The sequence below is a fragment of the Rana temporaria genome, chromosome 3 (genome assembly GCF_905171775.1).
Source record: "Rana temporaria chromosome 3, aRanTem1.1, whole genome shotgun sequence".
NCBI lineage: Eukaryota > Metazoa > Chordata > Amphibia > Anura > Ranidae > Rana > Rana temporaria.
Window position 1 is genome coordinate 221,568,000 of NC_053491.1, and position 27,643 is coordinate 221,595,642.

The following is a 27,643-nucleotide window of genomic DNA, read 5'->3' on the forward strand; positions in this document are numbered from 1 at the left end:
GCCCTGTTGTGTAATAAATGGAATGACACAGGGAAAAAAGAATTGAACACGTGAAGAAAGGAAGGTGTAAAGAGGCATAGAAAGCCAAGACACCCGCTAAAATCTATCAGTAATTAGAAAGCAATCCTGCCCCTTGTCCGTGCAAATCAATATCAGCTTGTTCAGTCTCAGCCTATAAAAAGGTGTCTCATTACCAAGGTGTCACACAAGAAATATCTCATGATGGGTAAAAGCAAAGAGCTCTCACAAGACCTTCTCAACTTTATTTTTGCAAAACATACTGATGGCATTGGTTATATTATGATTTTTAAACTTCTGAATGTTCCAGTGAGCACTGTTGGGCCATAACTTGGAAGTGGAAAGAACATAATTTCACCATAAACTGGCCATGACCAGGTGCTCCTAGCAAGATTTCTGAACATGGCCTGTACACATGCTCACCACACAAGACTCCTTTGCTGAAGAAAGAGCATGTTGAAGTTTGCTGCACAACATGTAGACAAACCTGTGAGATACTGGGAAAATATAGTCTGACCAGATGAGACCAAAATGTAACTCTTTGGATGCCCTAATACACACCATGTCTGGAGGTCAAATGGCACTGCACATCACCCCAAAAACACTATACCAACAGTGAAGTTTGAAGGTGGGAACATTGTGGTGTGGGGCTGTTTTATACATGACGCGATTGTGGCTTAACACAGGGTGCAGAATTTGACAGGTGATACATCATGTCAAACATTGTGGAATTAAATACACTGGTAAGGAGGTGTTATAATGCCACACCTCACTGCCTGTCAAATGCCCTCTGAAAAGTGTTCCAAAAGCGGACTGCCCTTCACAGCTGTACCACACTTCACAGCAAGTGTGAAAGAGCTCTAAAGAAGGTTGAGAATGAACAGGTAAGTTTGTTTTATTGCAGAAAAGATATAACAATAAAGAGTCATGCCACTAGGGTTGCCATCTTCCCTTGATTCACCCAGACAGTTTGGGTTTTGAATCATGTGTCTGTGTTTCAGTCCGCCTGAAATCAGACACAATATTCAGACAGGAATGTGGCTCAGAACAGAACAGGGCCTTACAGGAGGGTGAGGGGTAGGGTGACCACATGTCCCGGATTGCCCCTGGACAGTCCCGCATTTTGCAGGTCTGTCCCGGGCACATTCATTCCAGGACAATACAGTGTCCCGGAATGAAACTGACATAGCCACCCCTCAAGCCAAACTAATACTCCATTTGGCCGCTCAGGCTACTCTGTCTGTGGCTGAGTGACAGGCCAACATGGGAGATCGCCCGGCACTCGCAGGTGTTTGGGAGCCCATAGCTAAATGCGGGAGACTCCCACGACTCGCGGGAGACTTGAGATGTCTGTGTACGCGGCATTACTATTCTCTTTGGAGTGACCAAAGATGTCCCAGGTCTGTTACAATTAGGGTTGTCCCGATACCACTTTTTTAAGACCGAGTACAAGTACCGATACTTTTTTTCAAGTACTCGCCGATACCGAATACCGATACTTTTTTTTTATCTCATGTGACAGCGGCACATGTGTCAGTAGTTTTTTTTTTTTTTTATCTTTAACAATTTGTTTTTAATTTTTTACAATTTTTTTTATTTATAATGCTTTTTTTTTTTAAGGGGGGGGGGGGGGGGTGGACGGTGGACCGTGTCAGTGTGTTTTTTCTTTAATTTTTTTATTTTCTATAATAATTTTTTTTATTCTTTTGTTTTTTTATTCTTTATTTTTTTTATTTTTTTTCCAGCCCTGTTGGGGGGGCTTTGTTAAAATATCAGGGGTCTTAACAGACCTCTGACATCTTCCCTTTGAGTCAGGGAAAGGGACTAGGGACACATGTTCCCCTGTCCCTTTCTCAGCAGCATCAGCTGAAAATGAAAGGAGAGAAGACAGCAGCTTCTCTTCATTCATAAACTGAAACATTGTAAACACAGGTTACAATGTTTCAGTAATGTGAATAGACAGAGTCAGTGATCACTCACTCTGTCCATTCGGAGCAGTAAGGAGCCGGATTTACCGGCTCCTACCCCGCTCTCCATCCTGACATTTCCAGGGGGTGGAGGAGGAGCATGGAAGGGGAGAGAAACACGGGGGGGATACACGGAGGGAGGGAGACAGACTGCAGCAAAACGGAGGGGGGCTGGAGGAGGACACGGGACAGTCAGCGGTGATCGTGTGTGGGGGAGTTACAAGCATGGATCACTGCTGATTTTAAAGCACCTGAAAGCCGCGTGGGGGGAGGGGTGTAGAGAGAAGCGGAGAAATTAATTTTTTTTAATCTATACAGCGGTGATCGGTGCTTGAGACTTCCCCACGCACTGATCACCGCCGACAGTACAAGTATCGGGTGAAGCATCGGGAGCATTTGCCCAAGTACTGGGGCAAATGCTTGGTATCGGTCCCGATACCGATGCTAGTATCGGTATCGGGACAACCCTAGTTACAATCCTATGGTAAAATAGTGTATTTGTGCCACTTAAAGGAGTTGTAAAGGAAAAAAAAATGTTTTATGAAATGACTGTTTACAGGGTATAGAGACATAATAGTTAACTGATTCCTTTTAAAAATTGAAAAAATAAATCATATAATGAACCTGCAGTTTCTAGTTTCGTTGTTGCATGTTGTTTCCTGCTTCTGTGATGTACAGAGCCAATACAGGGCAGTGATGGTTTGGAAAACGAAACTGATTGGTGCTGAGGGCTTTTAGACACACAGTAATCACACCTCCTTGATTAGTGACCACAGAGAGAAAGCTCCCAGTACTGTGGTTATCAGGAAACAGACAACCAGGAAGTGTGGAGATCAGAGAGGAATTACAGCAACTTGAGAGCAAAAACGAACAATGAGGACATGAAAACAGCACTGCATTAAGGTAAAGGAAGCTATTAACTACTTGCCGACCGCCCACCGCCGTTATACGTCATCACTTTAGAGATGAATATCTCGGTAACGGTAGCAGCTGCTGCCACAATCGAGATATTCATCTCTTCTGTGGGCGGCCGTGTTAACGATAATGGCGGTCTCCGCGGCGAATCCGCCGCGAGATCGGCGTTATCGGTGGCGGGAGAGGGGCCCCCCCCCTCCCGCCGCTGTTCCGCGCCCTCCGCCGCTTACCGGAGCCGTCGGTAGCGGCGGAGGAGATCGCGACCATCCGGCAGCTGAGCGGGGACGAGACTGAAGGAAAAATCTCCTTCGCCCGTCCCCATAGCTCCGCTGGGCGGAAGTGACGTCAAAACGTCAGTCCCGCCCAGCGTCTTAAAGAAACATTTTTTTTTTTGTCATTTGAAAAAATGACATTTCCAAATTTTTTTTTTTTTTTTTTTTGCATTTAAGCCTAAATATGAGATCTGAGGTCTTTTTGACCCCAGATCTCATATTTAAGAGGACCTGTCATGCTTTTTTCTATTACAAGGGATGTTTACATTCCTTGTAATAGGAATAAAAGTGATAATTTTTTTTTTTTTTTTTTTCAGTGTTAAAAATTGTAAAATAAATAAAAATAAATGTGAAAAGCAAAAAAAATTTTTTTTAAAGCGCCCCGTCCCGACGAGCTCGCGCGTAGAAGCGAACGTATACGCGAGTAGCGCCGACATATGAAAACGGTATTCAAACCACACAAGTGAGGTATCGCCGCGATCGTTAGAGCGAGAGCATTAATTTTAGCCCTAGGCCTACTCTGTAACTCAAAAAATGCAACCTGTAGAATTTTTTAAACGTCGCCTATCAAGATTTTTAAGGGTAAAAGTTTGACGCCATGCCACGAGCGGGCGAAATTTTTAAGCGTGACATGTTGGGTATCATTTTACTCGGCGTAACATTATCTTTCACAATATATAAAAAAATTGGGCCAAATTTATTGTTGTCTTATTTTTTCATTTAAAAAAGTGAATTTTTTCAAAAAAAAGTGCGCTTGTAAGACCGCTGCGCAAATACGGTGTGACAAAAAGTATTGCAATGACTTCCATTTTATTCTCTAGGGTGTTAGAAAAAAAAATATATAATGTTTGGGGGTTTTAAGTAATTTTCTAGCAAAAAAAAATGGTTTTGTCTCGTAAACACCGACTCTGAAAAACAGGCCCGGGGCTAAAGTGGTTAAGATGAAAACAAAATTTCCTTTACAAACCCTTTAAGTGTTGGAGTGTGGCTTGAAGTAATAGTGACAACCCTACACGCCACTCATTTAAAGGACTTAAATGTCATAGATACAATCCTATTAGGGTTATGCAATCTAGGGTAATGTAAAGACTTCTACTATTGAAACTACATTTATTTGTGCATGCCCCTCTAATAGACCTAATACATAGAGATTCTGTATGAACAGCATTTTTGCATCTGAGGCAATCACCGACAAAATGGCCGATTTCTCCTTTTCTGCAGACTTGACTTCACTGATATGTATTGCCTTGCTACGATTTTTAGTGCTTTCCAATGTCCTCGTTAAAAATAAAGCAGAAAGTGAAGTAAACTGCTATTTAGTGAGATTTAAATACACCCATGGTAGTGACGATGTATTAGTAAGAGCTGAGCTTTCTGGAGATGTGTTTGTAAGGGAAACCCACATCAAAGATGGCGCGTTCAGCTTCTAGAGATCCTCACTGCTTTACATCACGAGAGCTGACATGTGACTGTAGTAGGAAGTGGAGCTGCAGAGATGGATGAAGATGGGCTTCCCATAGTTGGCTCTGGGATAGACCTTACTAAGGTTAGTTAATTTATAGCTGTGCTTTTCTACTTATTTTATTTGCTGTGTTCACTGAGAGAGCTACACAGGCATGCTGTACCTGACTAAACAGACATGGAGCTACTGTTCATTATTATCCTATAGTTTTACTTTTAGGATCGCACAGCTGAATTAATTTGTGTCCTTTTTTATATTTGCCTAGAGTTAAGCTTTTAGGATTAGATAGTCCATTTGTATGGAATGCACAAAAAGTAATGCATGCACCAAATCACTTGTATGATGTGATTGAGTGCGTTTGTAATCTGCGTTTGGGCTGCTGTTAAAAATGTATTGGTACCTGCAGGCAGTAGATTACAAAGACAGTGCATTTTGAACACAGAAAGATGCAAGGAACGTGCTTTTCCCACACCACAATCTGGTGTAAATCGGCCCTTAAAGTGGAGCTCCACCCAAAAGGTGAAGCTCAGCTTGTTCGCTCCCTCACTCCACTGCCACATTTTGCACTTATTGGGGGGAGGAGTGGGTCATAGCGCAAAAAATTGAGGGGAGGAGTGGGTCCCTGGTTTTGACAGGTACCTGCTCCTACTTCTGGATAAGATGGCCGCTCAGCGATCTATGACCTTTCCAGACCCAACTCCGTTCCCCCACTGCCTCCTGGGACACACACAGGTCCCAAAAGACGGCAGGACCATTCAGAAAACACAGTGCGACTCGCACACGTGCAGTAGGAAATGGGCTGTGAAGCCACAAGGCTTCACTTCCTGTTTCCCTTACTACAGATGCCAGCGCCTGCACCCAAAGCCGATTGGCAAATTGGCTAGGGGTGCAAAATCGTGGGATCTCTGGGCAGGTAAGTGTCCTAATATTAAAAGTCAGCAGCTACAGTATTTGGAGCTGCTGACTTTACATTTTTATACTGACTTCCTCTTTAACCACTTGCCGACCAGCCGCCGCAGTTTCACTGCGGCAGGTTGGCTCGGCTGGACGAAATCACGTTATAAAATGTCACTTCGCCCTGTGGCCACTAGAGGCACACGTGCGCCGCCAGAGGCACCCGTGATCGCTCGTGACAGAGCGAGAATCGGGAGCTGTGTGTGTAAACTAAGGATGAGCTCCGGCGTGTTCGCATTGAACACGTGAGGAGCCCGCCAGGAAGTCGGCACCCGTGCTGCGCTAATCACAGCCAGGCAGACATTTCCCGATCTCTGCAGCCGAGCATCGGGAAATGTCTGCCTGGCTGTGATTAGCGCAGCGCGGGTGCCGTCTTCCTGGCGGGCTCCTCACGTGTTCAATGCGAACACGCCGGAGCTCATCCTTAGTGTAAACGCACAGCTCCTGGTTCTTTCAGGGGGAGAAATGACGGATCGTCTGTTCATACAAAGTAGGAACAGCGATCTGTCATTTCCCCTGTCAGTCCCATCCCCCCTTCAGTTAGAACACACTTTAGGAAACATTATTTACCCCTTCCTCACCCCCTAGTGTTAACCCCTTCACTGCCAGTGAAATTTTTACAGTAATCAGTGCATTTTTATAGCACGGATCGCTGTAAAAATGCCAATGGTCCCAAAAATTTGTCAAAAGTGTCTGATATGTCCACCATAATGTCCTGATAAAAATCACAGATCCTCTTTAACCACTTGCCGACCAGCCGCCGCAGTTTCACTGCGGCAGGTTGGCTCGGCTGGACGAAATCACGTTATAAAATGTCACTTCGCCTTGTGGCCACTAGAGGCACACGTGCGCCGCCAGAGGCACCCGTGATCGCTCGTGACAGAGCGAGAATCGGGAGCTGTGTGTGTAAACTAAGGATGAGCTCCGGCGTGTTCGCATTGAACACGTGAGGAGCCCGCCAGGAAGTCGGCACCCGTGCTGCGCTAATCACAGCCAGGCAGACATTTCCCGATCTCTGCAGCCGAGCATCGGGAAATGTCTGCCTGGCTGTGATTAGCGCAGCGCGGGTGCCGTCTTCCTGGCGGGCTCCTCACGTGTTCAATGCGAACACGCCGGAGCTCATCCTTAGTGTAAACGCACAGCTCCTGGTTCTTTCAGGGGGAGAAATGACGGATCGTCTGTTCATACAAAGTAGGAACAGGGATCTGTCATTTCCCCTAGTCAGTCCCATCCCCCTTCAGTTAGAACACACTTTAGGAAACATTATTTACCCCTTCCTCACCCCCTAGTGTTAACCCCTTCACTGCCAGTGAAATTTTTACAGTAATCAGTGCATTTTTATAGCACTGATCGCTGTAAAAATGCCAATGGTCCCAAAAATTTGTCAAAAGTGTCTGATATGTCCACCATAATGTCCTGATAAAAATCACAGATTACCGCCATTACTAGTAAAAAAAAAAAGAAAATTATAAAAAAAATACAATAATTCTATCCCTTATTTTGTAGACGCTATAAATTTTGAGCAAAAAACAATCAATAAATGCTTATTGCGTTTTTTTTACCAGAAATATGTAGAAGAATACATATCGGCCTAAACTGTGGAAAATAAATGTTTTTTTATATATATTTTTTGGGGATATTTATTATAGCAAAAAGTATTGAATTTTTTTATTCATAGCGCAAAAAATAAAAACCGCAGAGGTGATCAAACACCACCAAAAGAAAGCTCTGTTTGTGGGGGAAAAAAGGACGTCAATTTTGTTTGGGTACGGTGTTGCACGACCGCGCAATTGTCAGTTAAAGCGACGCAGTGCCAAATTGTAAAAAGTGCTCTGGTCAGGAAGGGGGTAACATCTTCCGGGGCTGAAGCGGTTAATGTTGGTTATAGGCCTCATACACACTGGGCATCAAACTTCACTTTTAAAGTGACTGAAAAGCCTTAACATTTTTTACCTTAATTTATCTCTTGCAATACGAGAGTGGGGAAGGGGGGGGGGGGGGGGGGGTTGCACAGAGCAGGTAGTAAAGACATGTTTTTTTTATTATAATTTATTTATTTATTTATTATTTACCTTTCCAATCACTTTAATGACGTTTGATTATTTTTGCTGCCTCTAAATGCTCCCCCATGTTGGCCTATATGTCCATGCATAGATAGGTGTTTAGAGACAGAAAACAAATCACTTGAGCATTCCAGCCGGGGGAAAAAATGCAGTAAACGCATGTTGATGCACCCAAGCAATAGCGTAGCAAGTGATTGAGCATTTAGTTTGATGTCCAGTATAAATTCATGTTTTGACTATTGAAATGAACAAACGTGTATGCAAAACCTGGCTTTAGGTGCATTTTTTTTTTTTTAATGCTGCTTTTCTCCTGCCAGGAGAAAAGGCATTTGGGTAAACGCCCAGGACACCTGAGGCGTAAGAGTTAAAACATCCTTCTTGCTGCCCCCCATCCATGGCAGTGATATGTGTGTGGGTGCCTTGGTACATGCCTATTGAAACATAGTGTCCTGGTTGTAATGACGTTTAAGACCCCATTCACGCTGGCAGTGCCTGGCCATTAGCGCTAAAGCGCTGCTCGTTTTTGTGGCACTTTAACGCTGTTTTAGCTGTGCTTTTTGGCTGCTAGCAAGGTGCTTTTTACCCCCAAAAACTGTAAAACGTCCTGTTTTGTGGCGCTTTGGAAGCACTACCCATTCATTGCAATGGGCAAGGCATTTTGGGAGTGCTATATGCAGCGCTCCCAAACCACCCTAAGCATGCTGCTTGCAGGACTTTTCGTAATGTCCCGCAAACGCACCGCCCCAGTGTGAAAGACACGCTGCAATTAATGGGATGTGCTTTTCAGAGGCTATTTCTAGCGCTAAAGCTCCTGAAAATCGCCTCAGTGTGAAAGTAGCCTAAGTGATGGTGTACATGAGAAGTACTGCAGTTTCTGGTCCTCCATTTCTGTACTGTCAGGGGGTGGAGGAGGACTGACGCTAGATTTAACTTTTCCCCTGCTAGATGCTCCAAATTTAACTTCAGGTGGCCAGATCATGTTTACAATATGCCCCTCTCGGTTTCACTATGGCGCACAGATAATGCCGTGGCTCACCCACCCTTCTCTCTGCCCTAGTCTAAGGGCCCGTTCAGGTCCGCCTGCCAGTTTTTTTAGGCGGACCTGAACGGGCGCTCCGTGCTCCTCTATGGATATGCCTGCTGACATCCGACACGCTCCAATCCGCCAAAGTGTGACGGAGGAAAAACCTACTTTTCTATCCGTCTGGCGGATTGTATCGGGTGAACACGGACAGACGGTCCGTGTTCATCCGATCCCCCCCATAGGGGAGAGCGGAGAAAAGACAGGGCGGTCCCTGCACAGTGTGCGGGGACCGCCCTGTCATCTGTGATCAGTGATCAGTGATCCCCGCTGAGGTTCACGGGGCGGATCATTACTGATCCGCCCCGTGTGAAAGGGGCCTTAGGAATACCAACTTTGGATAGTTCCCAGGCCTAGGTAAAAAGAACCCAATAGAGATACCCCATAGAAATGCTGTGGAATGACTTTGAGAGAGCTGATCACACCAGACATCCTACAAATGTGTCTAAGCTGAGGCAGTTTTGTAAAGAGGAATCGCCAAATGTTGTGCAGCTCTGATCCAGAGCTATGGGAGGAGCCACTGCCAAATAAGATTCAACCAGCTATTGACTACAAGGCTTCGCTTTTTTTCCTCCAGTACTGTGAATGTTTAATGGTTGTGGCAATAAAGACACAAGAAACTAGAATTGTTTAATCTCTTGCATACTGCAGCTTGAATAAGCTCAGTACAGCCTTTTTTTTCCTGAGCTAAAATACAGCCCATTCAATGTAATATGCACACAGGCGCGTAAAAAATTGCTGTGCATTCTTTAGTTAAAAAAAATGCGCAAATGCCCATTTACAAGTTTACGTGAATTTATGCAAACGCATATGTGCGAAAATGCATGAAAATATGCGCAAATATATTAAAAAAAAAAAAACCTTGAAAAAGTAGATGCTCAAACACAGGAGTATTGCAAGCAAGAGGCCTTTGTGTGTTATCAGCTTAAAGTGGTTGTACACCCTATACCAGTGATGGCGAATCTTGGCACCCCAGATGTTTTGGAACTACATTTCCCATGATGCTCATGCACTCTGCAGTGTAGTTGGGAATCATGAGAAATGTATTTCCAAAACATCTGGGGTGCCAAGATTCGCCATCACTGCCCTATACAAACACTTTTACCGACAGCAGGCATGTCCAAAGTACGGCCAGAGCTCCGGTTTTGAACGGGCCCGCCTGGTTATATAAACATATATATAATATGTGGCCCCGGACGATCTCCCAGCGCTCGGGCCACAAAAGATATATAGGCTGGCTGCCTCGGAGGGAGGAGTCGGGACAAGTGCCATGAACACAGGAGGAGGATTTCCTGTTTACACGGCAGCCTCTGTAATAGAAAGTCCCGTCTCCGGCGCTGCCATTGGACGACTGTTCTGTCCATCAAAGGAGGCGGGACTTTCTCTTAAAGAGGCCGCTTTGTAAACCGGAGATTCTCCTGTAGAATATCTTTGGCGCTCGTCCTGCCCCCTCCATGTCCACTCCAAGGCTGCACTGATGGCAATGGTGGGTGCTGCCTTTCTGGCAATTGGGGGTCTGCAGATGGGCACTGACCCTTATTTTGCTTCACAGTTCTTTATTTAAAATTATACGTTTTTTTCCTGAAACTTCCCTCTTAACCACTTCATTACTAGGCACTTAAACCCCCTTCTTGCCCAGACCAATTTTCAGCTTTCAGCGCTGACGCATTTTGAATGACAATTGCGCGGTCATACACTGTACCCAAATTATATTTTTATCATTTTTTTTCCCACAAATAGAGCTTTCTTTTGGTGGTATTTGATCATCTCTGCAATTTTTTTATTTTATTTTTTGCGCTAAAAACAAAAAAAAGACAGAACATTTTGAAAAAAAAACACAATATTTTTTACTTTTTGTTATAATAATATCCCAATTTTTTTTTCCTCGGTTTAGGCCGATACATATTCTTCTACATATTTTTGTTTAAAGAAATCGCAATAAGCGTATATTGATTGGTTTGCGCAAAAGTTATAGCGCCTACAAAATAAGGGATAGATTTATGATTTTTTTTTTTTTGTCAGGCCTGCGATATTGCGACGGACATATCGGACACTTTTGACACAATTTTGGGACCATTCACATTTATACAGCGATCAGTGCTATAAAAATGCACTAATTACTGTATAAATGTGACTGGCAGTGAAGGGGTTAACACTAGGAGGTAAGGAAGGGGTTAAATGTATTCCCTGGGTGTGTTCTAACTGTGTGGGGGGAGGGGACTAACTGGGGGAGGTGACCGATCGGTCTCCTCTCTCCCTGACAGGACGTGGAGCTCTGTGTTTACACACAGAGCTCCACGTCCCTGCTGTCACTGCCGATCGCGGGTACCTGGCGGACATCGCGGCCGCCAGGCACACGCGTCGGCTTCTCAGCGATGCGCCGGGCACAGAGTTTACCCGCTGCGCGCCCCCAGCGGCGCGCGCAGGTAATGCACATAAAAGGACGTCCAGGGATGTCCACCCGTCACTTGAGAGCCGCGCTGTGGACGTGAAGGTGCCAATAAATATGGCTCTCAAGTGGTTAAAGTGAAGGTGCCAATAAATACGGTATATCCAAATAACACGCCCACGCTTATCTCTTTTCTCGCACACAGACACAAAGGCAAGAGAATTCTTGTTGTGCAGTGTATTGGTGCTTGAATAAACACACTTAGATCGAATTTTAACGGCTCAAAGAATGTCAGGCAAAATGGTTGGTTCTCACGCATGTTCACTTCATCAAATCTGTCCCTCTTTGAAAAAAGTTTGGACACCCTTGACCTACAGGTAAGCCGACTGGCGCCATCTGGTGGTGAGCCGTTGGTATTACAAGTGAAGCATTACAAGTTAAACAGCAATTCTAATGTCATTTTTCACTGCCATCTTCTTCCCTCTAATTAGAACCCCAAAACATTATATATATTTTTTATCCTAACATCCTAGAGAATAAAATGGCGATCGTTGCAATACTTTCTGTCTAGCCGTATTTGCGCATCGGTCTTACAAGCGCACTTTTTTGGGAAAAAAATTACACTTTTTTTAATTAAAAAATAAGACAACAGTAAAGTTATCCCCATTTTTTTTTTTTTAATATTATGAAAGATAATGTTACGCCGAGTAAATTCATACCCAACATGTCATGCTTCAAAATTGCGTCCGCTCGTGGAATGCCGACAAACTTTTACCCTTTAAAATCTTCATAGGCGACGTTTAAAAAAATCTACAGGTTGCATGTTTTGAGTTACAGAGGAGGTCTAGGGCTAGAATTATTGCTCTCGCTCTACCAATCGCGGCGATACCTCACATGTGTGGTTTGAACACCGTTTACATATGTGGGCGCTGCTCACGTATGTGTTCGCTTCTGCGCGCAAGCTCGTCGGGACGGGGCGCGTTTTCTGGCTCCTAACTTTTTTAGCTTGCTCCTAGATTCCAAGCAAATTTGTCAAACCCTGAGTTAATCCCAAGAGGTTCACATACTTTTTTTTTTTTTTTTTACGCTGTTTATTTTAGGCAACATTAAATACCCTGGTCATATAATCCATGAAGAAAGATCTTTCTGCCCAGTGATAATGGTCACCAGAGAATATGAATTCCTCAGCAATGGGCACAGATGGCAAAAGAAACCTGACAAGCCTTCCACACTCCTATCCAAAAAAACAAATGAAAAAAACAAACAAAAAAAAACACCCGACATCTTCTCCCAAGCCTCCGTTGGCTGGCCGCAAATGATAAAAACTCCTTCTCCTGTGCGTGGCTGTTCATTCATTCCATGCCAGGGTGTGCTGATAACCTTCTTTGAGCTAGGCGATCTCAGCTCAGTGAACATTCCACCGAAGGTTGAGAATGGGCAGGCAAGTTTGTTTTTTACTGCAGAAAAGACTTAACAGTGAAGAGCCTTCCCACTCATATTTTTTTTCCTGTCTCTTCACTGCTGTTTTCCTCCATACCAGTACTTGTATATCATAAATATGCTGTACAGTCTAGAGCAGGGGTCTCCAAACTTTCTAAACAAAGGGCCAGTTTACAGTCCTTCAGACTTTAGGGGGGCCAGACTAGGGTCATGGGGAGTAGAAAATGTCCAGTGGGAGTAAATAATACCATATCTTTGGTGTCAGTGGGACTCCACTAGTGTCCCATGGTTGGTGTCAATGGAAAGAATTGATGGTGTCAGTTGGAGGAATAGTGCCTCGTTGTTGTCAGCAACAAGAATTATGCCCCATTGGAGTTGGATGGAATAGTGTCCCAAGGGCCGCATTAAGGCACGCAAAGGGCCGCAGTTTGGAGACCCCTGGTCTAGAGTAATGTAAAAACTTGTACTATTGAAACAGTGCATTTATTTATACAGACCCCTCTAAGACCCCTTTCACATTGAGGCATTTTTCATGCGGTACAACGCTAAAAATAGCGCTGCTATACCGCATGAAAAAATCATGCCCTGCAGGCTTCAATGTGAAAGCCCGAAGGCTTTCACACTGAAGCGGTGCGGTAGCAGGACCGCTCCAAAAGTCCTGCTAACCGCATCTTTGGAGCGGTATAGGAGCGGGGTGTTTACCGCTCCTATACCGCGCCTTCCCATTGAAATCAATGGGAAACTGCGGTAACGGTATTAACCCTTTTTTGGCCGCTAGAGGGCGTTAAAACCTTACCGCTAGCGCCCGAATATCGCGGGAAATACGACGGTATAACGGCGCTAAAAATAGCGGGGCTTTACCGTCACCGCGGCTCCGCTGCCCAATGTGAAAGCAGCCTAACTGACCTAAAACATGGAGAGATGTAGAGCACATTTGCATCTGAAGTTATCACTGGCAAAGTCGCCATTATGTTTCCCCTTGGTACAGTATTTAGTGTTTATAAAACTTCATTTTCTCAAGGCGTTAGGAAACATGGAGCAAAAAATTAAGTTAACAAAATTTTAGCAAATGTAACTGCGATTTTAGTACGCCCAACTATTTCTGTGACAGAAGCCTCCATCAAAGATGGTGCAGATGCACATGCTCTTGGGGATCCATCCTGCATCCAAAACCAAATGCAAAATGAAATTGACCTGTTGATGAACTTCCTACTGTATACGATTCTCTTTTAACCTTGCATGTCCTTCTGTTCAGGTCCCAGCAATCCAACAGAAGAGGACTGTCGCATTTCTGAATCAGTTTGTGCTGCACACAGTGCAGTTTCTCAATCGCTTCTCAACTGTGTGTGAAGAGGTTTGTTATATTCCTACTCATTTAAGTAATACAACTATTGGTTTTCCTTTTAATTCCTCTTTTAACCACTTCCATCCCAAGGACGTCATATGACGTCTTCGACTTTGAGTGGGGATATCTGAATGATGCCTGCAGCTGCAGGCATCATTCAGATATCTTTTATAGCTGGCAATTCTGTGCACCGTAAGAACCACCATGGCAGCAGTTCAGCCGCTTGATCATTCCTACAGGTGGCAGGAGGGGACATCCTCCCTCCCGTCCTTCTTGGGGCTCGCCCGTGCAATCGGCAAGCCAGACAAGGAATCCGCTGCCGCCTGACGTTGATCATACAGATTTCCAGTGACCAGATGGTCTCCAGTCATCTCTTTGACCTTCGGAGGCCTGGGCACGACATTATGCCATCACGCCCGACCGGAGGAAGTAAGCAAAGCCGAGAACTCGGCTGGAAAGAAAGAGTGTTCATAATTTTTATTTTTATCTCAATCCTTCCAGCCTGGAGGAAAGATCTCTCCATAAAGAGGACCTGTCACGCATCATTCCTATTACTAGGGATGTTTACATTGCTTGTAAAAGGAATGAAAGTGTAAAAATAAAAACATTTAAAGTAAAATAAACAATATAATTTTTTTTTTTTTTTTTAAAGCGCCCCTGTCTCTGTGTGCTGGCACCCAGAAGCGACCGCATATGTAAACGTTATTCAAATCATACATGTGAGGTATCGTCGTGTACATTAGAGCTAGAGCAACAATTCTAGCACCTAGACCTCCTCTGTAGCTCTAAACTGTAAATATTTTAAGGCTTCGGCCGTGGAGATTTTTAAGTAACAAAGTTTGGCGCCATTCCACAAGTGTACACGATTTTAAAGCGTGACATGTTAGGTATCTATTTACTCAGCGTAACATCATCTTTCACATTATTCAAAAAAATTGTGCTAACTTTCCTGTTTTGTTATTTTTTTTAATTCATAAAGCGATGCGTTTGAAAAAATTGTTGCGCAACTACTGTGTGATATAAAAAGTTGCAATGACCGCCATTTTATTCCCTAGGGTTGCGAAAAAAAAAAAAAAAACATATTCTGATTAATTTTCTAACAAAAGATGATTTTTACATGTAGTAGAGGAGTGCCAGAATAAGCCCGATATGGAAGTGGTTAATCTCTTACTGGCCATGTAATGCATATGTGCAGTAGCAAGCAGGGTGGTGGGCTTTAACAACCACATGTGCTCACTGTACACTCCCAGCACACTGAATGTGCTGTCACAGACAGCTCCTGGCCTCTGGTTATGTCAGGGGCCAATGGGACGAGCTCCCGATCATGTGATCACTGTGACAGCCAATCGCAGTGATTGTGATCGAGATGTCCGTCTCGCCCTCGGGTGTAAAGACCCAGTTAAAGAGCCCCAGGAGGGTGTAAGAAGGGGTTAATTTGTTTTTTAATTCTTCTTTAATTTATAAGGCTTTGTTCACACAGCCTGCAGCATTTTTATGTACAGGCTAGTGTACAATCGCATTGTGTTTCTGCACAACACACTGTTTTTTGTTTTTAACTTTATAGAAATGTCACAAAATGGAACTTCATTAACATGTATTGGCCACCGCTGAGCCGCAGTGACATGCCATGCAGCAAGTTGTAGAAAATAAGTATTACCCAAGCTCTACCACTACAGTCTAAGCCCAGAAGCTGGAGAGTGGTGCTCTGTCTGGGGCGTTCAACTCCCAGCAGATCCTTGTCAAGTAAAGTCAGTAGCTTGGAAAAGGACACTCTGAGCTTCTAGCTTTTCTTGATAAGGATGCAGCATGTTGTGCTGTGGAAAATTCCAGCGGGTCTTCATTTTTCCGCACTTCACATCACCATGACGTTGTGAACGAGGCACATGGAAAGCAATTGTTTGCTTTGTTCTTGTGCAGAAAAAGCTCCCCACATCTAGGGTGATAGAGCCCAAAGCAGGGCTGTTACCTTGGGGTCATCTATGACTGGCTTAAAGCTAAAATGTTGCTGTGCCATACGTGCCTAGATGTCTTATATTGTGATGATATTGTATGGTTTATGTAAATGGTCATTTGTTGTTTCACGTGGGTTTGTTTGTAATTATATGTCTTGCGTGATTATCAGAGAGTAGTATTTTGTGTATATGGCTATTCATATAGGTAAAACAGTAATTTTATGATTCTATAACATTTTTCTCTTTTATTGCTTCAGAAACTATCAGGCTTTTCTCTACGTATTCAACAGATTGAAACAACTCTCAATATTTTAGAAGCAAAGGTTTGTGAAACTATTTTTTTTTTTTTTTTGTTCAAAATTATGTACTAATGAATCAAACTATTTGTCTGACTTTATCTACAGTCGCTAAGGTGTGTTTTTTTTTTCTTTTGTGCCCCCAGCTTTCTTCCATTCCTGGCTTAGAAGATGTGAAAGCTGAAACACAACTTCTGCCTACCAATCTTACCAATGGACACGTGCCATCATTACAAGCCGATACAGAATCCCTTACAGTTTCACCCCAGTCAGATGTAAGTAAATTGTTACCAACAGTGCAATTGTCTGTTTTGTTTTTTATACTGTAGACTTCCCATCAGGCTCATCAGTGCATCACTGTCCATTGTACTGTGTGCAGACTTATTTATAAGGAAGGCAGATTAATGAACTTCAAGATTTTCTTTCAGTGTAGCTGACGAGTAATCCTGTGATTTATTTTCATTAGCAACTAGACAAATATTCACCTGGTACATTACAACTGATTTACTAATGTGAGCTGAGAATCTTCACACATTCAATTGTGTAAATATGCACTTTTACTATCCAATCATGTGCAGATAAACAAATAAGAATTTGTTTTTCACATAATTGGTTAAAGTGGTCGTAAAGTGTTTTTTTTTTTTTGTATTAAACTAATAAACATGGTATACTTACCTGTTCTGTGCAGTGGTATTGCACAGAGCAACCCAAAACCTCCTTTTCTGAGGTCACCTGCTAGCACTCTTGGCTCCTCCTCTTCTCTGTGTGCCAGCCATTTTCTATGGTGGCGCACCTGCGGCCTGCACCCGAGCTAGGCTGTGTGCATCCATTGACACACACCGTTTGGCTCAGCTTCCCCCTCACAGGATTTATGAGCCTATGAGAGAAAGGGACCAGCGCTGCTGCAGCTGGGAACAGTGCTGGATCGAGATTAAACTCGGGTAAGTATAAAGGGAGGAAAGAGGGCAATGCAACTAGTGGGACATTTTTTTACCTAATGTAAGGAATGCATTAAGAAGAAAAATGTCTTGCTATTAGAACCACTTTAATTTATTACATACAATTTTATTATGTGAACATTGTCAAATCATTTAGTAAATTGGTCACATTACATGCCTTCTCTGCATCCAACTGTCACTGCCAGACATCAAAAGATAATGGCTTGACCATTTTCACAGTGCTAAAACATTGAACATGCAAATTCACCTATGGTCCACTAGCTTGACTGCTTGTCTTTATATGGACCATATACTGTTTAAATGCAGATCATATATATTTAGGAATCGTATTATATACACAGTACATGTTCAGTATATAATTCTGTATGCCTATGTAAAATTGCTCATAAGATAATACTGTTAGACCAGAGGTGTCAAACTCCATTTCATTGCAGGCCACATCAGCATTATGTTTTCACTCAAAGGGCTGGTTGTATCTGTAAGACTATATAAACCAGGGATAAGCAATTAGCGGACCTCCAGCTGTTGCCAAACTACAAGTCCCATCATGCCTCTGCCTCTGGGTGTCATGCTTGATGCTGTCAGAGTCTCGCTATGCCTCATGGGACTTGTAGTTTGGCAACATCTGTAGGTCCGCTAATTGCTTATCCCTGATATAAACGCATCCAGAGTTATTTGTCCCAGAGAATCGGTGCAGGAACCCAATCACGCCCTGACCCTCCACCCCCACCAACAAACAGGATCCAATGGTGGGAAGATCTTAAAAGGCAATAAATACCAGAAGTACATTGTGCGCTATGCATTGCTATATACGGATTACAGAGTTCAGGGGTGCGCTATGTACTGAGTGCAGAGTCCAGCTCTCTTTCACAGGCTGTCCACATAACACTTCCACGCCTCCCTCAGCTTTTCACTAATGCACCACTATCCCCCACCTCTGCGCACACAGCCCCCCTCCACACCCCTCATCTCCCCTCCCGCAAAGGTTCCTTGCAGATCACCTTTTCAAGAAACCTGACCCAGCTCTAGTACCTCCCTGCAGTGTAGGCGACTTCTCTACTCTCTTGCTCTCACTTGCAGCAAGATCATTGGTTGGCATCTGGGCACAGATGAGAATCACAGTGCAGCCTACCACATGATGCCCCATCCCAACTATGACGACACTGCACCTCCCTTATTCCCGGCGTGAGTGCAGGGCAGGCAGGGATCTGTGAGAGCAATTGGGACGATAGCATTGGTAGCCTCCTGGTGACCTGTGTCAGAGTATAAAGGGTTTCTGCAAATTGTTCTGAGATTCTCTATCCTCCTCTTCCTATGCAGACTAGATGAGCAGATGTCATCCAGATAACCTGGCGCACCAAGCAGTTATGCTTTATAGGCAGCAATTAGGAAAGGATCAGACATGCACTGAGTCATGGCTGGATCTTTTAAAGCCCTTTTGAGCATTGCATATACATCACCTACTTTGCAGAGCTGATTGTAATAGTTACATTTGGCGTCGGCAGTCCTATTACAGACTGATATACTGTATATCTGAAATATATATTATATCTATTTTTAAGGATCATTGTCAGCATTTGGTGCTATGTTGGGGTTGACTTGTGAGGATATGAAGCTAATACTAGGTTAGATGCGTTCATTGAGATTTTTCCTTGTTTTGTGTGGTGAAATAGGAAAAGTGTTTTTGGCATACACAACAGAATGTTTGCTGGCTCTAACAGCACACAAGCTTTATCCACTCAAAGACTTTTTACTATTGTTGGCAGGTGGTGCAGCAGAATTCCATAAATGATAACACTTTACAAAAGGAAGAAGTACACACAAACAGTGTTGCAACCGTGGCTAAAGATCCTAGATATGCCAGATATCTGAAGATGGTCCAAGTGGTAAGTAAAACATCCCTATCATGGGTATACTTATGAAGGCAGTGCTGTACTTTGATGAGAGCTGCAGCAAATGTAACCATAGTAATTGCTAAGGAAGCTAGGAGCTGGAGCTGCTGAAGTTTTAAACCCAATGTATTCAAAGACTTCAGATGACTGCCTCTAGGCAAAAAGCTAATTGCAGTTTAAATGCACACGTCTGAACTATCTTATATCCCAAAACATTTGTAATCATGTCCAGTCACTTTGGTGTTTCATGAACCACATACAGCAAAGTCAGGAGCATGAAGTCACTTTATCAGTTGGGGCCCATTCACCTTTAGTTGTTTTGTTAATGCACATAATAGGGTGCGTTAGGCCAGCCTGTTCAGTATAAATGGATCGATAATGCACTACAGCCTTCAAAATAATATTCATGATACTTTTTTTATTAATTTATTATCCATGCAATGCATGGTTTGTGTGTTGGGATTGGGGTGCTATTTACAATCAATGACACATGCATTGTGGTAACGCACATTTTATTGTGTATTGCTACAAACACAGTGTGAATGGGACAATGGGGTTAAAAGCTGAACTCCAGGAAACCTAAACATTCTCCAGCCCCACTGCAAGAATTAACTGCTGATCTCTGTCTAGGGAAAATGGAAAAGCAGATTTACTTACCTGAATCTCCATTCCTGCAGGCTTCTCTGCACTGCTAAACCAGTCCCTGCAGCCTTCTTCTCCCAATGCTCTGGTAGTTTAAGGTTCTCTGATGTCATCAAATTGATACAGGATCCAAAGCCTTAAACTGGAACTGAGGACACCCACGGATTGGTCTCTTCTGGAGCATGGGGAATTGCCTATTTGCCCCCTAGACTAAACAAGCAGTTAACCCTTGCAGGCATAGCCCCACTGCAAGGGAGAATTTTTAGGTGTATTGGAGTTGGGCTTTAAAAGTAGACTTGGGGGTGGATGTCTTGTCTATACTAAACTATCAAATTGCAAAAAAAAAGGCAATAATTCCTTTCAGTGGAGAGAAATAACTAGTGGCATAACAAAGGCTTTGGTTTCCCTCAGTTCTCCTTTTGCATGAGACTTCCAATCTATACGATGTACATCTGTTGTTGTAATTCTATTAAATATTACCTTTTCTGTTATAGGGGGTACCAGTGATGGCCATCAGAAACAAAATGATTTCAGAAGGACTTAATCCAGATCTTTTAGAGTAAGTCACTTTAAATCCCAAAAGCAGAACGTGTGTGTGTGTGTGTGTATAGGGGAAAACTCTAGTAAAATATAGTATCATGTTCTAGTAAAGTGATTGTAAAGCTACGTGTTTTTTTTTTTTTTTAAATAATAAACATGTTATACTTGACTCAACTGTGTAGTTTGTTATGCACAGAGTGGCCCCCGATCCTCGACTTCTGGGGTCCCTCGCCAGCTCCTCCCTGCATTCTATAACCCCCTAGGAGAAGCGCTCTCTAGGGGGGTTACCTTGCGGGCACGCTCCCGAGTCCAGCATTCAGTGTCTATAGACACCGAATGTAGGACTCAGCCCCGGCGCCCGCGTCATTGGATTTGATCAATCTATCCAATCAAGAACAGAGAAACCTGGGCAGAGGAAGAGCGCGTCTCCACTGTGGGAAATTTCAGGGCTCAAGTGAGTAAAACGGGGGGGGGGGGGGGGGGGGGGGGTTCTGGTCACTAGAAGTCTTTTCACCTTAATGCATAGGTCACATTAAAGCGGATCTCCACTCTAAAGTGGAGTCCCGCTGATCGGCACCCTCCCCCCCTCCGGTGTCACATTTGACACCTTTCAGGGGGGTGCAGATACCTGTCTACAGACAGGTATCTGCACCCACTTCCGGCCCTACGATACGGGCAAAGACGGGTTTTTTCCTCGTCTCCCGTCCGTCCCCCGTTGTATGCTGGGAACACTCGGCTCCCAGCACACAGCGGGAGCCAATCGGCGGGCGCAGCGCGACTCGAGCATGCGCCGTAGGAACCGGGCAGTGAAGCCGGAGCGCTTCACTTCCTGGTTCCCTCACCGTGGATGGAGGGGGGAGCAGCAAGGTGACGAGCGATCGGCTCGTCATCTGCTGCGATCACCGCTGGACTCCTTATATTAAAAGTCAGCAGCTGCAGTATTTGTAGCTGCTGGCTTTTAATATATTTTTTTAGTGGCACATCCGCTTTAAGGTGAAAAAAAAACAAGGGTAAATTTAGCACCCCTTTAAGATAGTCCATGAGCACCCAGCAATGGGAGTGTGAGAGAATCCTATTTTGTGTGTTGCTGTGGACAGGATTTGTTTTGTTTTTTCTTACTTTGGCTTTTGTTGTTCCCTGGTGAACTGGAGTACAATATGTCATTATAAATAAGGTTTTGTGAAATTCAGGTGGGTGTTTGTGGCTTTTTGCCTGGAAGGGTATGTGTGACTTATTTTTTATTTAATTTTTCTACTTCCTTAGGACTCCCAATGCCCCAGTTCCTGATGAAGAACTTGCAGCAGAAGACAGCTCTGACAGTGAATCATCCTTTAGTGACTAAGGATTCTAAAGCTTCTGGACTATATGAGCCCTGTTTGGCTATGACAGTGATATTTACTACAATGTAAAGGTATATTGGTAAATTGTAGCTCATAAAAATCTCCTGCAACGTTCGTTTACCAGATACTGAATAATCCCAGTGAACTGTAGGAAACAAGCTGGTGATTGCACCCATGATGGAAATATTGTTTGTAGAAGGACTGACTGTTGAAGTCTTCAAAAGTTTACAGATATTCTCTCAGAAGTATTTCCTAAAGGCTCAATGTGTTGCCATAGGGTTAGCAGTTTCCAAGCACAAGTGTTTGAAAATGAATTGTAGGAGGAAAACCTTGATATATGTTCAGTTAACTGCATAGCAGTTGCTTGCTGTAACCTGGTTCAGGAAAGGGCACTTATTTCTTCAAAATGTGTATATATAAAATAATATTTGATAATACGCTTTGAATATAGCTGAAAATTTTAGTTTAACAACTAATCAAAGTTCAACCAGTTGTATAAAAAGTTTGGTGTCTGATGGATAATAATAAATCAGTTTACCATCATCCAATTACTATTTTGATTATTAAAAATTATCATTAAAGACTTGTGTTTTGTGAGACCTGTCACAAAGATGTGAAGAACAAAAATAAAAATACGCCACTCCTGGAACTTTCACATCTTAATCCAAGTTGGCAATGACATCTATTGCGTTGCATATTTGTGCATTCACAACTTTCTTTTGAAGGGGACTTACACTTTTATGTGATTCCACAGGGCACATGTCAATATTAGCAAAGAATGTTATATGTTTTTAATATATTTTCATTGTAAATAAAATTGCTGTTCTGTGCTCCTTCATGCCATTAATAGCACTCTGGCTACCAGATGCATTGTGAGTGTTTTGTATTCATTGGAGGTGGTAGAAAGTGTACAGTTTTCAATCAGACAGACATAATCATTGCGTTAAGAGGAATGACGGGAAGCATGCGCATATATTGCCTCCCCAGAGGGAGTTTTCTTGGAAGAGAGTCATGTGAAGGGAGGCTGTAGTTCACAAAGAGGCATATGAGTGAAGCTTGATAAATCTGACTGCAAATAATTAAATCACACTTTCTGACATAAGGAACCTCAGTTTTAGCAGTTTATTTGCAGTTTGATAGCAATTGAAATATTTGTCTAACAACACTCAGTTATCCAATCCACATAAAAAAAAAAAAAAAAAAAACATTTTTGAGCTCTACCAGAATCTGTTATTATAAATGAGAGAGCATAAGAGAGTTCCGAAACAGGTAGCCTTCAATATTCGTGTCAGTAGAAAATATTGGCGTTAAATGGTTTGCCGGAATTGTGAGAGACCTACTTCAAGCCGAAGATGAAATGACAGAGAATCATGGGATTGTCCAGTACATAGGCAGATGTGACTGCAGTTAGCAGTCACTTCATACATACACATATTACAGGGCTTAAAATTTCAAGTCCTGGGCTACTACCCAGGCCTCAAGGGTTACTTGCCACCAGTTGCCCCACCCAACCCCCCCCCCCCCCCCCTAATAAATTATCTCATGAAATTACACTTAAATGTTTTATGCAGAATTAAGTTACAAAAATAAATATTAACAACTACTTTATCAGTGCCCACCATTGCAGCCTCGCCTGGGCAGAGAAAGAGAGAGGGCGGCCGGATCGTGACTAGAGGAAGAGGAGAGACGTGGGATCACACGCCGGAACAGCAATTGCCTCCACTCTGCTTGCCATCATACACAGCGCCGCCTCCTCCTAACCCCATGCTTGTGATAGACAGAACGCATCCCAGCATTGGAACAGTGTTCTGCCTATCTCAGGCACAGGGTCAGGAGGCAGCGGGCTATCCGTGCTCTGTGATCCTGCGACTCTCCTCTTCCTCCATGATCTCTTCCCTCGGGTTGATCGTTGAAAAAACAGCCCCTGATCTGCCACCGGCGGTGCAAGCCTCCCCCGATCCCAGGGAGCCCAGCTCCTCGTCAGCCCTCATTTTCCACTCTGGGCTGGAAAATTTGAGGGCTATATATATATATATATATATATATATATATATATATAAAAAACTTACACACACGCACTCTATCTCACAAAAGTGAGTACACCCCTCCACTTTTTGTAAATAAAAATGTTATACCATTTCATGTGACAACACTGAAGAAATGACACTTTACATTGTAGCAAAGTAGTGTACAGCTTTATAACGGTGTAAATTTGCTGTCCCCTCAAAATAACTCAACATACAGCCAGTAATGTCTATACCACTGGCAACAAAGTGAGTACACCCATAAGTGAAAATGTCCAAATTGGGCCCAATTAGCCATTTTCCCTCCCCGGTGTCATGTGGCTTGTTAGTGTTCTTAGGTCTCAGGTGTGAATGGGGAGCAAATGTTACTTTTTGGTGTTATTACTCTCTCATACTGGTCACTGGAAGTTCAACATGGCAAGGAACTCTCTCTCTCTCTCAGGATCTGCCAAAAATAATTGTTGCTCTACATAAAGATGGCCTAGACTATAAGAATATTGCCAAGACCCTGAAACTGAGCTGCAGCACGGTGGCCAAGACCATGCAGTTTAACGGGACAGGTTCCACTTCCGCTTCGCCATGGTCGCCGAAATAAGTTGAGTGCCTGTGCTCAGCGTCATATCCAGAGGTTGTCTTTGGGAAATGGACGTATGAGTGCTTCCAGCATTGCTGCAGAGGTTGAAGGGGTGGGGGTCAGCCTGTCAGTGCACAGACCATACACCGCACACTACATCAAATTGGTCTGCATGGCTGTTGTCCCAGAAGGAAGCATCTTCTAAAGATGATGCACAAGAAATCCCACAAACAGTTTGCTGAAGACAAGAAGACTAAGGACATGGATTACTGGAACCATGTCCTGTGGTCTAATGAGGCCAAGATAAACTCATTTGGTTCAGATAGTGTCAAGCGTGTGTGGCAGCAACCAGGCAAGGAGTACAAAGACAAGTGTGTCTTGCCTACAGTCAAGCATGGTGGTGGGAGTGTCATGGTCTGGGGCTGCATGAGTGCTGCCGGCACTGGGGAACTACAGTTCATTGAGGGAAGCATGAATGCCAATATGTACTGTGACCTACTGAAGCAGAGCATAAAACCCTCCCTTCAGAGACTGGGCCGCCGGGCAGTATTCCAACATAATGACCCCAAAAGCGCTTCCAAGACAAACATTGCTAAAGAAGCTGAGGGTAAAGGTGATGGACTGGCCAAGCATGTCTAAACCCTACTGAGCATCTGTGGGGCATCCTCAAACGGTAGGTGGCGGAGCGCAAGGTCTCTAACATCCACTAGCCCCGTGATGTCATCATGAAGGAGTGGAAGAGGACTCCAGTGGCAACCTGTGAAGCTCTGGTAAACTCCATGCCCAAGAGGGTTAAGGCAGTGCTGGAAAATAACGGTCACACAAAATATTGACACTTTCGACCCAATTTGGAAATTTTCACTTAGAGCTGTACTCGCTTTTTTGGAGTTATTTTAATGGGAATTTGTTACACTGTTATACAAGCTGTACACTCACTACTTTACATTGTAGCAAAGTGTAATTTATTCAGTCTTGTCCTATGAAAAGATATAATAAAATATTTACAAAAATGTGAGGGGTGTTTTGTTTTCACTTTTGTGAGATATTGTATTAGATGTTTGTTTTAGCAGTGTTTTGTGAGTGCCTAATCTTCAGGAAGAGAAAGCAAAGTTCATGTGCTAGAGATAGAAGACCCAGATGATGTAAAGCTATGCATCCACACAACAATCAGGTGTCAAAATCTGTGTATCACCTCCACCATAGACACTTATGCCGCGTACACACCATCACTTTATGTTTTGAAAAAAAATGACGTTTTTAAAAACGTCACTTTAATTGACTGTGTGTGGGGGAAAACGTCGTTTTATGTCTTCTAAAAAACGACCAAAAAAAATTGAAGCATGCTTAAATTTTATGTGTCGTTTTTCAAAAGTGCACTTTTTACTTCACAGAAATTGACCGTGTGTAGCAAAAAACGTCGTTTTCTAAGACGTTTTTTCATCCACGCATGCCCAGAAGCTACTTATGAAGCAAGCTTCAATGGTAAAACGTGGTGGAACGTAACCTCACTTTGCAAGATCATTGTGAGAAAACGATGGTGTGTAGGCAACTTTGTCTTTGAAAATTTAAGTTTCAAAAACGTCATTTTTTACTTCACAGAAAGTGTCGTTTTTTTTCATCACATAAAGTGATGGTGTGTACGCGGCATTATAGCCGCTAACCTCATACAGTAGGTGAACCCGATTTTGTGTCAATCTCGCTCTCTTTCTCGGCAAGATTGAGCACCTACGAGCCCCATCGCGGGAGCCAGCGCCGAGCTGGCTTGCCGCGATGGAGACAGAGCCGTCATAGAAGCGACGGGAGATCCGACTTGGATTCCCGCCAATTCTACACGTGTGCGGCGTTTGTTATGAATCCTGAGGGGGAAGTCCCCGCCGGATTTTAAATAAAAATCCGGCATGGGTTCCCCCCCTCAGGAGCATACCGGGCCCTTAGGTCTGTTATGGGTTGTAAGGAGAGCCCCCCCTACGCCGAAAAAAAACGGCGTAGGGGGTCCCCCTACAATCCATACCAGACCCGTATCCAAAGCACGCTACCCGGCCAGCCAGGAAGGGAGTGGGGACGAGCGAGCGCCCCCCCCCTCCTGAGCCGTACCAGGCTGCATGCCCTCAACATGGGGGGGTTGGGTGCTCTGGGGCAGGGGGGCGCACTGCGGCCCCCCCCACCTCAGAGCACCCTGTCCCCATGTTGATGAGGACAGGGCCCCTTCCCGACAACCCTGGCCGTTGGTTGTCGGGGTATGCGGGCGGGAGGCTTATCGGAATCTGGGAGCCCCCTTTAATAAGGGGGCCCCCAGATACCGGCCCCCCACCCTAAGTGAATGAGTATGGGGTACATCGTACCCCTACCCATTTACCTGCAAGAAAAGTGGTAAAAACACAAATAAACCACACAGGGTATTAAAATATTTTATTAGTCTGCTCCGGAGGCCCCCCCTGTCTTCTTTATTAGCTCTTTTACCAGGGGGAGCTTCTTCTTTGATGTCTTCGGGTTGGTGGGGGCCGCCGTCTGGTTCTCTTCCACCGCCGGGGGGGGTCGCTTTTAAAAAAGCCCCCACCCCCCGGCGGGTTTCCTCCGGCGTCTTCGGCGGGGCTCTTCTTCTTCCGCTATCCCGACGGGTCTTCTCCGCTATCCGGGGGGTCTCCTTCTATGTTCGCCGCTCTCCGGTGTTGACTCGGCGCACCCCGGTTCTTCGTCTCGCTGTCCGGTCTCTTCTTCCGTGCTGTACGTTTTCTTCGCCTTCCGTGCTGTGAGTTCTTCTTCCGCGCTGTGACGTCATGTTCTTCACTTCTCTTCTTCTCCCGATGTTGACACGCCGGTCCTTCTCGCTGAAATGACGGATGCGCGCCTTGCATCGGACCTATATAGGCCTCACAGTCCCATCATGCTCTGTACCTACCCATGTGATACCTACCCACGTGGGTAGGTATCACATGGGTAGGTACCAGAGCATGATGGGATTGTGAGGTCTATATAGGTCCGATGCAAGCCGCGCACCCGTCATTGCAGCGAGGAAAGGCGACGTGTCAACATCGGGAGAAGAAGAGAAGTGAAGAACATGACGTCACAGCGCGGAAGAAGAACTCACAGCACGGAAGGCGAAGAAGACGTACAGCACGGAAGAAGAGACCGGACAGCGAGACGAAGAACCGGGGTGCGCCGAGTCAACACCGGAGAGCGGCGAACATAGAAGGAGACCCCCCGGATAGCGGAGAAGACCCGTCGGGATAGCGGAAGAAGAAGAGCCCCGCCGAAGACGCCGGAGGAAACCCGCCGGGGGGTGGGGGCTTTTTTAAAAGCGACCCCCCCCGGCGGTGGAAGAGAACCAGACGGCGGCCCCCACCAACCCGAAGACGTCAAAGAAGAAGCTCCCCCTGGTAAAAGAGCTAATAAAGAAGACAGGGGGGGCCTCCGGAGCAGACTAATAAAATATTTTAATACCCTGTGTGGTTTATTTGTGTTTTTACCACTTTTCTTGCAGGTGAATGGGTAGGGGTACGATGTACCCCATATCCATT

The 27,643-nt window shown here is 44.3% G+C and overlaps 1 protein-coding gene across 1 annotated transcript; it reads left to right on the top strand.

Annotated features, from left to right (window-relative positions):
• Positions 1-4,611: 4,611 nt before the first annotated feature.
• Positions 4,612-22,391, top strand: WASHC3 (WASH complex subunit 3). The gene is made up of 7 exons (XM_040344290.1): positions 4,612-4,718; positions 13,817-13,915; positions 16,116-16,181; positions 16,301-16,429; positions 18,880-18,999; positions 20,142-20,206; positions 21,451-22,391. The coding sequence occupies exons 1-7, from the start codon at positions 4,668-4,670 to the stop codon at positions 21,527-21,529; spliced, it is 609 nt and encodes a 202-aa protein (XP_040200224.1). The 5' UTR covers positions 4,612-4,667; the 3' UTR covers positions 21,530-22,391.
• The last annotated feature ends 5,252 nt before the right edge of the window (positions 22,392-27,643 follow it).